General features: G+C 40.7%; 1 protein-coding gene across 5 annotated transcripts in view; it reads right to left on the reverse strand.

Moving 5' to 3' along the window:
* sdk2b (sidekick cell adhesion molecule 2b) overlaps positions 1-13,768 on the reverse strand; it is a 266,359-nt gene that overhangs the window by 62,388 nt on the left and 190,203 nt on the right. For all 5 annotated transcript variants that reach the window (XM_063482694.1, XM_063482695.1, XM_063482692.1 and 2 more), the window contains 2 exons: positions 7,901-8,007; positions 5,557-5,704 (listed from right to left, as the gene is read on the reverse strand). In XM_063482694.1, the coding sequence (XP_063338764.1) occupies positions 5,557-5,704; positions 7,901-8,007 (255 nt within the window). The remainder of the gene's footprint in view (positions 1-5,556; positions 5,705-7,900; positions 8,008-13,768) is intronic.

Below are 13,768 nucleotides of genomic sequence, written 5' to 3' on the forward strand. Positions count from 1 at the left end.
AAGTAGTATTGGGAAGAAGGACATCTAGAATACCCTACATAGCCTGCTACCACTGCAACCCAACTTCATAGAAAGACAATAGATGGATATTAACTTGAAATATATCTTGTCTTAATTAAACACACAATAGCTTCAGCTGTTGTTCAAACTTCTAATAATCTAGTTGATGAACAGTAAATTTTGGACAAAGGAAGAAAAAAAAGTAGATTTCTTGGTCTCTTGCAAGTAGTGAGGACCAAAGAAATATTTAAGAATAGTAAGTAATTTCTTGTAGGACTAGATACATCCATTCATTCATTTAGGAATCTATGTAAATTGTGATTTTTTTGATGTTATTCTTGCTTCTCCTTGTCGTCTATTCTCTCTTGACCTGAAGATCGTCAGGTTCATGACTAATGCTGGGCAGTTGTAGGCAAATGCAAAGGAAGGGCATGGCTATTCACTGGTCCTCGTGACTAATGGAGAATCCATAGCACGCTGACAGGACCTGAGCATCCCAGGCAGGGCCCATTAATTGATCAGTAGCTACAGCAAATTACTCAAGCGAACTGCAGTGTGTGTGTATGTGTCTCAACGATGTCCTCCCACTGACTCCTCCAGGTCAGGCTCCTCTGTGTTCTGTCTTAACAGACACCTCTACAAGGTTGTTTCGGTGTAAATCCATGCCAAAATGTCAATAGAAAGTTTCTGGGAGAAAACAACAGGTAGTGGGTAGTGAGTTGTTGTCAGATGTGAAAAAGTGAGGACAGAATCCAGCGCTATATCTAACGACAGACTCACCTTTCAGCCAGGAGCCACACAATTCCTGGCAAATGCATTTAACTAAAAGAGGCTCTGATTACACACGACATTAAGTCTCCAAAATAGCATAACAAATCACACCAGCTGAATGGAGAAGATCTTCTCGACTACATTTCCATTCACTGAGAGAAGAATGTCAGCAATTAGAAAGTTCTTTTTCTCCTTGCATCCTGTTTCATATACTGTAACAAAAAGACCCTGACTGAACTGATTCATTAAAGCAAAGCTAGATCAATGTCTGGTTGCACATTTCAGCTAACAGTCAAACAAGGACATGTGCTTTGAACCTGGGCAGTACACAACATGAGCACAGAAAAGACTGTAAGAGAAAAACGCATCAATAAGTGATTCCGTGAGCTTATGGGCGTACTGTTAGAGAGAGCAAAGGAGTCTTTGCCAACGCCGAGGCCAGCAGCTGCACGAGTCACATTGCAGAAAGTGAGCAGTCACTGTGCCACAGTAAGACGCAGCCTTGCCAAGGGGAATATTGGCAGCAGGGAAGCAAAAATGCAGCATTCATTAAGTTTACACATTCAAGGCCTGGGTGGTGTGTTCATACTACTAACATAATGATGTTCAGCTGGTATCACATATTCCTCCATTACCATCTTTAGATGGCATAAACCAAAATATACAACAAATTAGAATTTGACCCGAAATGGACAGTCGGGACCGTCAAGTTGTATAAGAATCCCCAAAATGTCTTTGAGAGGTTTTATACAGAACCAAATTTGTGAAATGGCTGTCATACCAGTAATCACAATCAGGTTTTGGAGTGCTCAAGTATGTTTTACTCAAACCACATTTTGAAATAATCATGCCATTATTCTGAAATAATTGGTGCCAGATCCTGCCAGAACGGGATCCAGGATTGTAATTCTATTATTTTTATTTCCATGTTTTAAATGGACATGGTACGCTCTGGTATTAAAACAAACCACTTAATACAATTTCAATTATTCAAAGAAGCATCTTTCAGCTCCTTCAAATGGATTTCCTAAATATTTCATCATTGACCCCGCGCAAAAAAGTAAACAGGTTCTATTCGTTACAGCCATAAACCATATTATACCCAGGGTTAATCCTCTCTTTGAACAGTGCTGGTCATACCTAATGAGACGTCAGCCTCTTAAAGTGTGAATATTAATATTTGTTAATCTACAAAGCCAGTGCCGACTCTGAAGGAGTTTGGGTGAACGCTTGGTCTATGATCTTGAGAAAGCTGCAAATAGTCAGACTGGAAGCCAAGCAATCAGACTATTTTGAACAGGCATGTTTTGAACAGTCACTGCCCTAGTCCCTGATAAACTGAAGGGGGTATTTTATGCTGTTAGCAGCATTCCAATATCGAATACTGACTGTGAGCTAGCCTTTTCTTTCTCTCTCTCTCTCTCTCTTTCTCTTTTTTGAAATGAACTTGATTTGCACCCAAAATCCATTCCTCTCTGCACACATCCACTAGATCATATTTACTCTTTCTGAAGAGTAAATTCAGTTCCCAGCTGTGGGTGGCCAAAGGACATAAAAACGCCACAGACATCCGCAGTTTAAGCCAAAATAGGAAACATGAGGCGAATCAGGACAGGACTGTGGTGTGGGGTGTTATGGACAACAAGATGAGGTGAGGACATGATCCAATCTGAGCAATTCCTTATTGTGAACAGTGAGGTATAAAGACCTGAGGACTGAACTGCAAGTTCTGTAAGCTTCATAGCTAAGCATGTGATGATGTGGGTGTTGTGTGTACTGAGAAAAGTGGTCTAAAAAACATTCAACATCACTTATTTAAAATTGATGCCTAGGAGCCAAACAGCTTAGTAAGTGGAAATTTAGTACACGCTTTGCACCATGTTCTGTACAGCAGTTGCATGCTCCACCAGTTTTTTGATTAATCAATACTTATATATCTGAATCTTGCCTATAATCTATATTACTGAATCTTATATTCAGTAATCCTATATATAAAGGATTACTCTCTATTCTCCAAAGATCCTCCCTATGTATTCGAAAGATTTGCATTTGAATCCTGGATTCAATTCTGCAGCCAGATAAAGATTTATACAGCTATAAATACAAACATTTTGAGGTGTGTACTTGTTCTCCTGAGATGTGTATATTTTATATGTGTACCCAACCTGAGACCTAGAGCACCTCACAAGAGTCCTTGCAATCAACAAGTGTCATCCTTGAGTGATTTCCCAGCTTCTCTCACCTTCCTACCGCCAACGAAAAATATCACACAAGAACTCTCGAACTGCACGACACAGTTTGAGGAAACTCCCAGAATTTCAACTAAATAAAAGCACAATGCAAAAAAAAAATTGGTCATACAGCAGCCTCCAGAGTGAGTGTGAATTATATTAGGTATTAGATTGGTTGGATGAGAGTCTCGACATTTTTTGGGAGATCTGATTGTTTTTGCTCTTTTCTCTTTTGCAGGGGTGTGATTAAAAAGAGCACAGACAAGCAGCAAGACAGACCCCTGAGGAGCCTGTAAATTAAACTTATGACACCTTAGGATGGCTAGCAAGAGCAGGAGACAATTAGGGGAAATGGTCACCATGGTTCTAATCCATGGCATGTTTTTGTCAGTCCTCTTTCTCCTTCACCGCCATTCCACTTTAGCTTGTTCCACGATATAACTCTTGTAACACATGGCACACCGAGATCTTCCAGGTGGTCTTACAACAAGAGAACGTCTGGAGACCTGCATAACAATGTGACAGATTTAGAGAGACAGAGCCTTCATGACGGCAACACTTGTGGTTTGGTGCGACTCACTCAGTCGCACTCCCTCATTCTCTCCTCCACTAGCGAGACTTTGATGCCTCTACAGAGTAAACGCTAGTGGCATGAATCAAATTCAATTAAATGATTTTCAATAAAAAAGGCTGCCTGTTATCAACAGTGCTCATTTGCACACTGTGACCTTGGTAGTGCATGTGGTATTAGCATTCTCAGAGCTGCGGGGTAGGAAGTGAGGATGAAGAGCAGCAAAGTACACACAGTGGGTGGCCCATAATGGAGACAAAAGAAGGAAGAGAGATAGAGGAGGGAGACAGCGACAGAACGGCAAATGAAGCCACTATTATGCCTGACACACTGGTCACTGCACATGCCACTTGTGACGTCAACAGAGAAGCATAACCTTTTATAGTCGTGCATGAGGTTCACCGATTTGCTGAAGATTTTCTAAAAGAACAGCATACTGCTGAGAAAACTACAGTCTGCGCCACTGGAATAGAAAGAGGAAGTACATAATTCAAAGACAAATACAATGCTGTTTTTCAATAACTTTCCACAGAACGTCTCATCATTTCAAGCTGAAGCACCAATCTTCCAACACAAGTTCGGTGCCATCTGGGAATTCCTATACTCCCACACTGATGGATTATAGAGATGCCTGTAAAGACGGGCTCGCTCATGCCTTCAGCTTGTCCATTTTGCTCTATCTGCACAGCGTGCACCACGTTACAAAAAAACCTGAGAAATAAGGAACCAGCTGTAACGATGTCAGAGAACACAACTGCATCAGCTTGAGACAAATAAGAAGTTCAACTTATTTTGTAGATCCTTCTTATTAAAAAAACAGAGTTAAACTATCCTTTAAAAACACAGACAGAGCAGGCTACCGGTGGCCAGCAACCTTCATCTTCTCAGTACGCCTGGGCATTTGTCTCATTGTGATTCTAGGTCAGGGGATGATTACTGATGATGAGAAGCTGATAAGAAAGATTCACTCTAACTAAGGGCAAGGTCACCTCCCACTGTGAAGAAATGCAGATGTGATGAGACGGGATAAGTGACTTTTTAACGCACACGCAGGTACACACAAATATCCTCCACACAAAGATGTGTGTAACCTCAGTACAATGTCAGTCACTGAAAGATAAAGTAAAAACCCTACCATGTGAAGGTGTAGCCTGTGTAGCACCATGGGAAACATAATCTTAATTAATCTGTCAAATGTTCTTGGAGCACATCTGCATATTTGTGGAAAAAATATTCTAAAGTAACTCAGATATTTTAGGCAAAACTAACATAATACATGCAAATGCCCAAACCAGACAGTCAAGTTGCATTTTGGGAAATGTAGTTGTCAGGTTGTGCTGACAGTGTACAGATGCAGTACATTTTCAATTAGTAGTAAAATAACAAAGTTTGTATCTGCTTCTTTCTTGGGCCACATAGCACCTTAAAGTGAAGAAAGCACTTTAAAAAAAATCTACCTTCATATTTGCATTCTACCTTTTTAAGTGACCAGAATGAGACAGCAAAACAAATAGGCTGTCAGGAGGCCCAGTGCTCCATAGCCCTGTCAGACCATGATTTTGCTGTTGGTTGGCAAACATCCTCACACCAAAATAAAGACAGACAATGGGCAACATTAAGAAAAAGACGTAGATAAGCAAATAGAAAAGAGTTTTCTTACAAAATTGAAAAAAAAAAAATGTGTAAGACGAGAGGTATTCCATTGCACACACAGTGCTGAAACCGTTTTGTCTTCAGCCCTTGTTCTGTAGAAGAAATTCAAGCTGTCCTTCAGCACAAAATCTAGCAAGATGAAAAACAAACAACAGGTAGGAACAGCTGCTCTCAAACTAAAGCCCTCAAACACCTTCAGGGACAAAGGAAAAAAAAAGGAAAACAAAAAAAACCCCAAAAAGTATTTCTAGAGTCAAACAGAAAAGCCAAATAAGACACAAAAGGCCCAACGAACAAAAAAAAGAAAAACAACAAGACAAGAAAACTCACATGCGGCTGCTGGGTGGAATCTTGCGCCCATCTCTGAACCAGGTGACTTGTGGCTGAGGGAAGCTGCGGATGCGTGGTGCTGGAATCACAGCACCCTCTCCCTGAGAGACTGACTGGGTGCGTTCGCCTTCCTCAAAACTGCCCATAACTAAAGGAAAACAAACAATACACAGACAAAAACAAGGGAAGCAAGAGAGAATAAGAGAGTGAGACTGACAGTCGCAGGAACAAATTACTCTTGCTTTCTTCTTCTTTGACTTTTGGTAACCACAGAGCTCTTGTCATCTGCTGTCTGTTGTGAAATTTCACACTGAAGCTATTTGATGGACAGCAAAGTGTTGTTGCCATGGTTTCCATGGTACATCAAGCAAGGCTAGAAGGAACCGGCACGTAATGACTCACAGAGGGACATCGAGGGACGCTAAATTGACTAATATTCATATCCAGTATCCTCCTGTGTGGATGCATCAAAGGCAATCAATCTTGATCACGCACTAAATTTGTGCATTGCACAACATAGTAGATGACCAGCTATGCCGCTTCTCTATTATCTCGTAATATATTTCATTTGTTAGAGTATTTTTATTCATCCCTTGCCTCATTATAGCTTAAAAGCTGACAAAACGCTGGACTAATATTACCCCCCCCCCCCCCGTTCCACTCCTGATTTCTAATGGAAATTTATCAACTAGCTGTAAATTCATCTGTTGTGGGCTGTGAAATTCCCCTATGCTGTTACATTAGCAGATGCTGATTGTAAACCTTTACAGGACAACAGTAACAAGTAGACTTTATGTTTTTCTCCTCCAGCACAGTCTGAAACACAGTCACGGCATTATTTTTCTCCAAAGATTATATATTTGCCTCTGTGATTTAAAGGGGAACAATAGGCAGAAATAAATGAAATGTTACATTGAAAACCCAATTATGACACACAGTTTGGAGATAATATCTCAGGAACATTCAGGGATGAAGGTGAGGGAGTCTGAACCGAGGATGCTGCGGTGGTTGTGCATCGATGGCAGTCTTATTTTTTCCTCACTCTCTTTCAAGAGAATAAAAAAAGGTAATCTGGCTTTACGCTGCAGCTGTGGTGCTTAGCTTAAATGAAAATCTGGGAAGTGTGCAAATCCCCCGACTTTGATCTGCAGTTTCAGTGATGTGATGTCCTCCTCCCCTTCTTCCCTAATCTCTAATGCCTCGGCATGTTTCCCTTTCTCTGAGGTGTGTCTCTGCAATTCTAATTGTGCTGCCTCAATGGAATAGTTTCTAGAAGAAATCTCTCCATCTATCCTTCCTTCTTTCTTCTTCTCCCTCTCCCTCCCTTGTCCAGCTCATCCATTTCTTTTGCAGGTGTCCTTAATTCTCCTTTTTTACTCTGCGTCACCATCCATACCACTTCATGAGCAACTGAGAGGGAAGAAGAGAATTATGGAAATGGGAAGTGTTGGGAATAAATAGGAACTGAAATAACAGCGGGGTGGAGGCCAAGAAATAAATAGAAAGCAGTGGTGGCCAGATGACAAAGTCACGAGAGGGGGGAAGCCGAAACAACAAACAGAACCAGTGATGGACGCCACAAAAAGTCCGTCTGCTGGAGGAGAGGCTTCAGCAACAGTGTGTTTGCCGAATACGAGAGAAGTCGACCCATGGGACTCAATTTACTATCACCCTCCCATTTCTTTCTCTTTAGTGGCTGGTTGAGTGCATTGACAGGTACAGCTGTACGTTACATCCATTCAAATGCATCTGGAGCACAGGGAAGCCAGTGAACCAGGCATACCCTAGTAAGGCACGATAATGGACATAGGCCAGTTGTGTATATGGGAAGGGGGGGTGGATTTGATGTGACAACACTCCAGACACCTCAGTGGCACGTCTCTAATAGCTCGTTAACAAGACGAGGGAGCTGAGTGGCCTGAAAACGATTGTGAAAATTTGCAGAAACACTGTGCATGGGAGCTCTATTTTTGCCAAAGAAACAACAGATGTTGTTGACAAAGGAGAGAGAATGAAAAAAGCAGCGGTCATATTGAAATGAAGCAAAGTTAAAAAGAACCATGGCAACAATATCAATCTAATGAGAATGCTGAGTGGAACAGCTGTCTGGGTTGATAACACTCTGAATGAGATGCAGGTAGATCTTTCACCCTGCCAGCATCTGTCCCTCCCTAGTCAGTCCTTGATACAAAGGCACCCAAAGATAGCGTGGGCCTACTGTGTACTAAACTGCTGCAGTTAAGCGCACACGCTTTCTCTCGCTTAAATCAGCATGTGTCTATTAGACAGCCGTTTATTCATTCGTTGGATCTGTGTTTCAGCTGCGTCCTGTGTTAATACTTACAGGCCACTTGTACTTCTGTGCGCCTCTGCAGAAGGGCTCCCACCCGATTTCTCACAATGCAGCGGTAAAAGCCAGCATGGGAGCGGTCCAGCGAAGGGATTAGGTACCTTTTAACAAGCACAGAAACACACGAGAAAAAGATTTAAATACGTTTAACTCTTAATAAACTAAGAAAAAAACTAATTAAGACAAAAGTAGAATTCAAAGAAGTTTTGTAATTTATAGGCACGAACAAGCTGAAAAGCATCTGAGTGCGCACACACATTAAATACACAAACTTAAGACTATCTAATAGAAGAACAAGGGCATTGAGGACATCGCAGCTTAGCTGTTGTTTATTCCACCGATAATGATACTTGAGAGGCTAACCCAGCCATCACAGTGAAGCCATCCCTCACACACTTACTTAGACACAGGCACTAAGACACAGACAGCAAACACCTGCATTAAAATGTCTTTTATGCAAACATACACACACACACGCACATACACACACACAGACAAACAGAACACCCCCCTGGGACAAAGGTTGAAGCCTCATGTCTTCAGCAGCTGACATTCTCACGATGACCTTGACTTCGGTGTCCAGCTGTGATAGCAGTACTGCCTCGGTGCCAGGTGGCGGCAGAGTGACATGTACTTTTTGCAAGGGTAGAAGTGTACACTTAGCACTGTCTTGCTCTATATTGTTCCTTCTGCCACATCTGATGATACAGCTGATGGTAAAAGGATAATGAGTAAGTAAGGTGTCTAAGGTTTTGGCTTGAGAAAGGACTGCATTAAAACAGTCCCTGTTTTGTTGCAATTAGACTGCAAAGACACACCTAAAAATGGCTTAAAGGGTGTCAAATGCTGTCATTCTGTCAGACTCCGCTAGTGTCGTAAGGCCTCTTTTGGCATCAGTGCCTTGACTCACCACCTGCTGTAATTTCTGAAGCCAACAGATAATGCTCCTCTTTTAATGAGGAACAAAGTACGCATCTGGAAGTTGGTTTAGAAAAGGCTAGTCAGAAGATGATGGTTTGTATCCTAATTTTTTATTTTCAAATTCATTTCCAAGTTAGATCACATCCTAACATTAACCCTGCAGGCTGAAAAATGCTGCTTAACCAGTGCATTTAAATATGAAGCCAAAAGGTCCTTTGAAAGCATTGATTTATGACAAGCTGGGAGTGAGAATGGGCAGTTTGATAAAGCCAAAAAGAGAAAACAATGACTTTGTGTTTATTCAATGCAGGTATAGACCTTTGCTTTTAAAAAGTTTCAAGCACATTGAACTTCTAATTGTGTTCTGTAGAACAAAAAGCTTGTAAATTGAGTTGTTAGGGTATCAATTGTTTACTAAATTGATTACCTGAAAGCTAATAGGTGAATATGTGGTATAGTGGTGGGCATCCCCAGTTTGAGACTAGGAGGAGACACAAATCCACCCTCAAAAGGTGAGAAGACAGTGTACTCTTTCTGCCGGACAAATGAGAAGGTTCAGATAGGAAGGGCATCTGGCATAAAAAAAACTGTGCCAAATCAAATTTGGGGGTCCATCCGCCATGGCAGCCCCTTGGGAAAATAAGGGAGCAGCCAAAAAAACCTTTCTCATTACTTGCAAAGTGATACTTGATTGTGTGCTTGTGTCTTTTCAATATCTGGAAAACACCTGGCTACATCTGTGAGAGAAAACTTCAATAGCACCAGGATACAAAATGGATTAGGGCAATTCATTTTAGAGATCAGGCACACCTCAAAACGGCAGGTATCAACGTCCTAAAACCTTCCAATAACTAAAAGAAATGACGGCACTGAGGGAGCTACAAGGAGCGGCTGGCTGTTAAAGTGTTTGCACGGACAGTCTCTAATGGCATGTTACATAGCAGCACAACATGCAGAAGTTGCAAGTTAGCCTACAGCCAGTTGCACGTGTTTAATTTGAAAGTCACTCTAGCACAGCACACTCTTGTCAAAATAAATACTTGTAGGAGGTGAAACAGTTCCCACCAAGAGCATGTGTGACAGCTTTGCTGTCACATTCCTGCATGATATGTGCTCAGAAATGCTTAGAGCACTGCGAGGCAGATTGTTTGAGAGTAACCTTTAGTAATGGTATGTACTGGTTTCTATAGTAACCACATGCAGTTTGTTTGAAAAGTTTTTTTGTGATTTAACCTTTTGTTTACACAGGGCTTTTTTGTCATGAATCAGTGTTTGGCGAGAACATAAGTGAGACTATTTGTTAAAAAAAAGAGCAATTTCAGAGTTCAGAAGTGCATTCAACAAGCTGTTTGCAGTAAAGTTGAATGCTCGCAGAAGCAAAACTATAACTGCAAACAAAGCAGTTGTATTTTAGGGGCCATCAAAAGAATTATTCCCCTAAAAATGCTCTGATACATATGCCTAATGGTACCTAAATATCTGAAAAGCACTCATCTGGTCTCTTCTGTAGTTGACTAAAAATGCATCAAGAGATTCAAAAGCACTGCAGAGAGTTCAAGGCTCAAGAGAAGAAAAAAGAAATATCTATTTTCTAAGAGTGTGGTTAAAGCAAGCTAACCAAAAACATACCCTCCTGCATTACACGCAGTACATAAATATATTTAAAAAGTTTCCACATAGAAGTAGGCTAGAATATATTTTTTAAATTTGGTGATTTTGATCAGGCTGACAATCAGACTTTAAAGTAGAAACAAGCATCTATTTTGCTTTAGGGTCATTCAGAACAATTTTACTTGATCTACACTGATCAAATATTCACATAGTGAGGAAAAACGAACACCCAAGAAGGAGCTGCTAGAGCAACTTTAGTGTGCTGTCAGTGTAATCTCTCTGAACTAAGTCTCTAATTTGGTGTTTTAAACATGGTGGTCGAGAACACCATCACTCATTCTCATTAAACGACTGAGTCACATGCTTTGGAAAGTAGAATCTGCAACAGTTATGCTTTTTCAAATCAGCTTTTTCTATGTCACCAGTCTCTCATGTATGTGTCAGAAATCTTAATTTCACACCACCTTTAACATGCAAGACAACAAATAAGCAGATAGCTGTTGATTTGCTGTTCCACATGAAAAGGAAGAATTAATGGATAGTGCGCATATCAAGAAGAGCATGGTGCTGTGCTCATGGATTCTGGTTTCTGCTAGTTGGATAAAAACTTTGCATTCAAATCTCTGTATGTGAACTTCAAAAGACGAGGATGCCATTATCCTGTTGGACAAGGAATCTTCCTAAGTCCTCCATCGAACAGAGTAGAGATCTGTCAGCAACCACTTGGCAATCATTAGTCACAATATAAAAATGTGTATTTCTCCACTGATTGTGAGTGATTGCTGTGTCAAAGTAACAGGGGGTCCATTGATTAGAAACTGGTCAATGACCCCCTGGTACTGATCATTTGCTAGGAAAGACTATGTATTCTGCAACTGGTTGGGGAGCGACTGCTGAAGGTTGCTGGCTGTCCCAAGCATGTGGTATATGGCGCTTGTTTGTGTTGGTTGATGGCAGATTGTTGCGATAGCTAGAGGTTTGCATGGAACGAAACATGAAACTGTGAGCTTGCAGTGCAACCTAAATTGCAAATGGAGAACTTACCCCTTCAAAATAAAAGCAGCGACTTGCAACTACAACCAACACAATGGTACTTAATTCTGACTGATTTAATCAGTCGTACTGATGTCATTAATCTTATTCCAAAGCTTAGTTTCAACCTGAATTACTCTGATAGCTTAAAAATGTCCAAAACATTGACTTTGTGCTTTGGATGCTCTTTGAATTATCCCGATAGCTTGAAAAGGTCCAGAAAGCCGACTCTGTTCTTTAAATGTAGCGCATTTGAAATTGATATAGTGCCGTAACAACAAATGGCCGGATGTGCTGGAAGGCTTTTAATATCTATAACAAAAAAAATGAAGTGGTATCAAACCTCATTACCAGCAGCGCCACTTGGGCCCGAAGGACTAAATGAGTTTTAGCCCAAAGTCTGTTAAGGCTTAATCAACTAATCAGTAGGCTCTATTAATGATGTGTGACTCCTTTCATATGTTCCATCAACTAAATGAATACAATTACGTATATATGCTATGCATAAATGGAAGGGAGAGGAGGTGAATAGATAATGGGACGCCAGCAAAGGAAGACGGTTACAAAAAAAGTGAGCTCGCTCAGTGGTTTGGAGAAGAAGAAGCAGATATCGAGCGAGAAATATCTGACAGGTGGTGTCGTTGCTCGAAGTTTAACCTCACTGAGGCCTAGAGAGAATTCACCCTAGAGCCAGAACCTTCAGGGTGACTTTAGTTAGTATTCTTTCACTTTCTCTCCCTCTCTTTCTCCCTCTTTCACTCTGTCCCTTATATAATGAATACAATTAACCTTTGCAGAGTTGTGCACGTTGGCAGCAGGTTGGGGGAGTCAGCGGGGGCTCGCTGTGTTGGACAGAGATTGATTGATGTTCCTGTGGTCAGCACACTCCGTCAGATCCCCTTTAATTAGCCCCACTCAGGAGAAATGATTAGTTGGAGGAGTGGCAGGGAGACGGATAGAGGGACATGAGAAAGAGGGGAGGACTTGGCATAAAGTGGGTTGGAGATGGAGGAAGGCAGAGAGAACAGAAGGGATGGAAGAATGAAAACAGGTTAGAGAGAGGGGGGGAAAAGATAAAGAGATGGCAGTGGATAACTGGAGAAACTATCATCTTTGATTGTAGGTGGCTGCAGTGCACTCTTTTTTAGAGCGTTCCCGTAATAACATCATACCTTCACCAAGGTTAGCTCCAATAACATTCGACTTTAATTGCTAGTTAAACACTAGCATTATAAAACCTCATTCACACACCGCAAGGACATTGTAATTACAGTCTATCTTATCATAAAAGTAAATCATAATAAATTATAAAGCATCATAAATTTATTATGAGCTGGTAATGACACCAACATTTTTCTCTACTAAACACTGCAATTAATTAGAAACCAGATCTGAAAGTGTGTGTGTTGTTGATGCTGTGTCATGTGATGTAAAGATCAGATTTGACTAAAAAAACGAAACGAAGCACGATGTCTGACCGCTCACTTATAATGATCTCCCCCCTCATGTTACAGTTACAGCTAACAGAAAGGTCTTCAACCTCATATAACAGTTTGATGTCACTTTACTTTTCTTAACGAGTTCACTTAACAGCAACGCGGCATACTTCAACAGCTTGTATATTCAAAAGGGTAGCATACAAACAAAAGCAGTTGCAGTGGATAATTATTAGCTTTGACAGCCTAATTACTTATTTATTCAGGGGATCATGATAGACTGATGTGTGTCATTATTCTAATAGGATGATTATATGCTTATAGTGTGTTTACCGTGTGCTTGAAATATCCATCACAGAAAGCAACACGTGAAAGCAACATTGACAGAAAATCAAAGATACTCGTTTATAGCTCTGAAATGCTCCACCGCATGCGTAATGTCTCTGAAAAGAGATCAATACTTTTTGAGATCAACTATATATTTTTAAGGACATTCCATTTAAAGATGCACTGAATCATATAAGAAATGTTTTCTCAGTTAAATGTTTCTCAGTTTCTTCTTAATTCCTAACACATCCACTACATCACAGGTAACTGGGACTTCTCATTTAAGCTACTGGAAATAAATAGGGGGTCATTTCTTTAGAGGTCCACAGAGGATAGCTTCTTCTGTTCTTTAGGATAACACAGAGAGATAAGTGTCTAAAGGAGACAGTATACTCAAACTAATACTATTTTAAGATCATTTTATCTTACAATTTCCGCCCCATAATGTCTGAAAAAGCCAGTTTCCCTTTCTATGCATTCATCAAAGCTGTGAAATAGTCCCGAAGGCCAGAACATATTATGTTGCAAATATACG

Source organism: Pelmatolapia mariae, linkage group LG8 (genome assembly GCF_036321145.2).
Source record: "Pelmatolapia mariae isolate MD_Pm_ZW linkage group LG8, Pm_UMD_F_2, whole genome shotgun sequence".
In the NCBI taxonomy this organism is placed as follows: domain Eukaryota; kingdom Metazoa; phylum Chordata; class Actinopteri; order Cichliformes; family Cichlidae; genus Pelmatolapia; species Pelmatolapia mariae.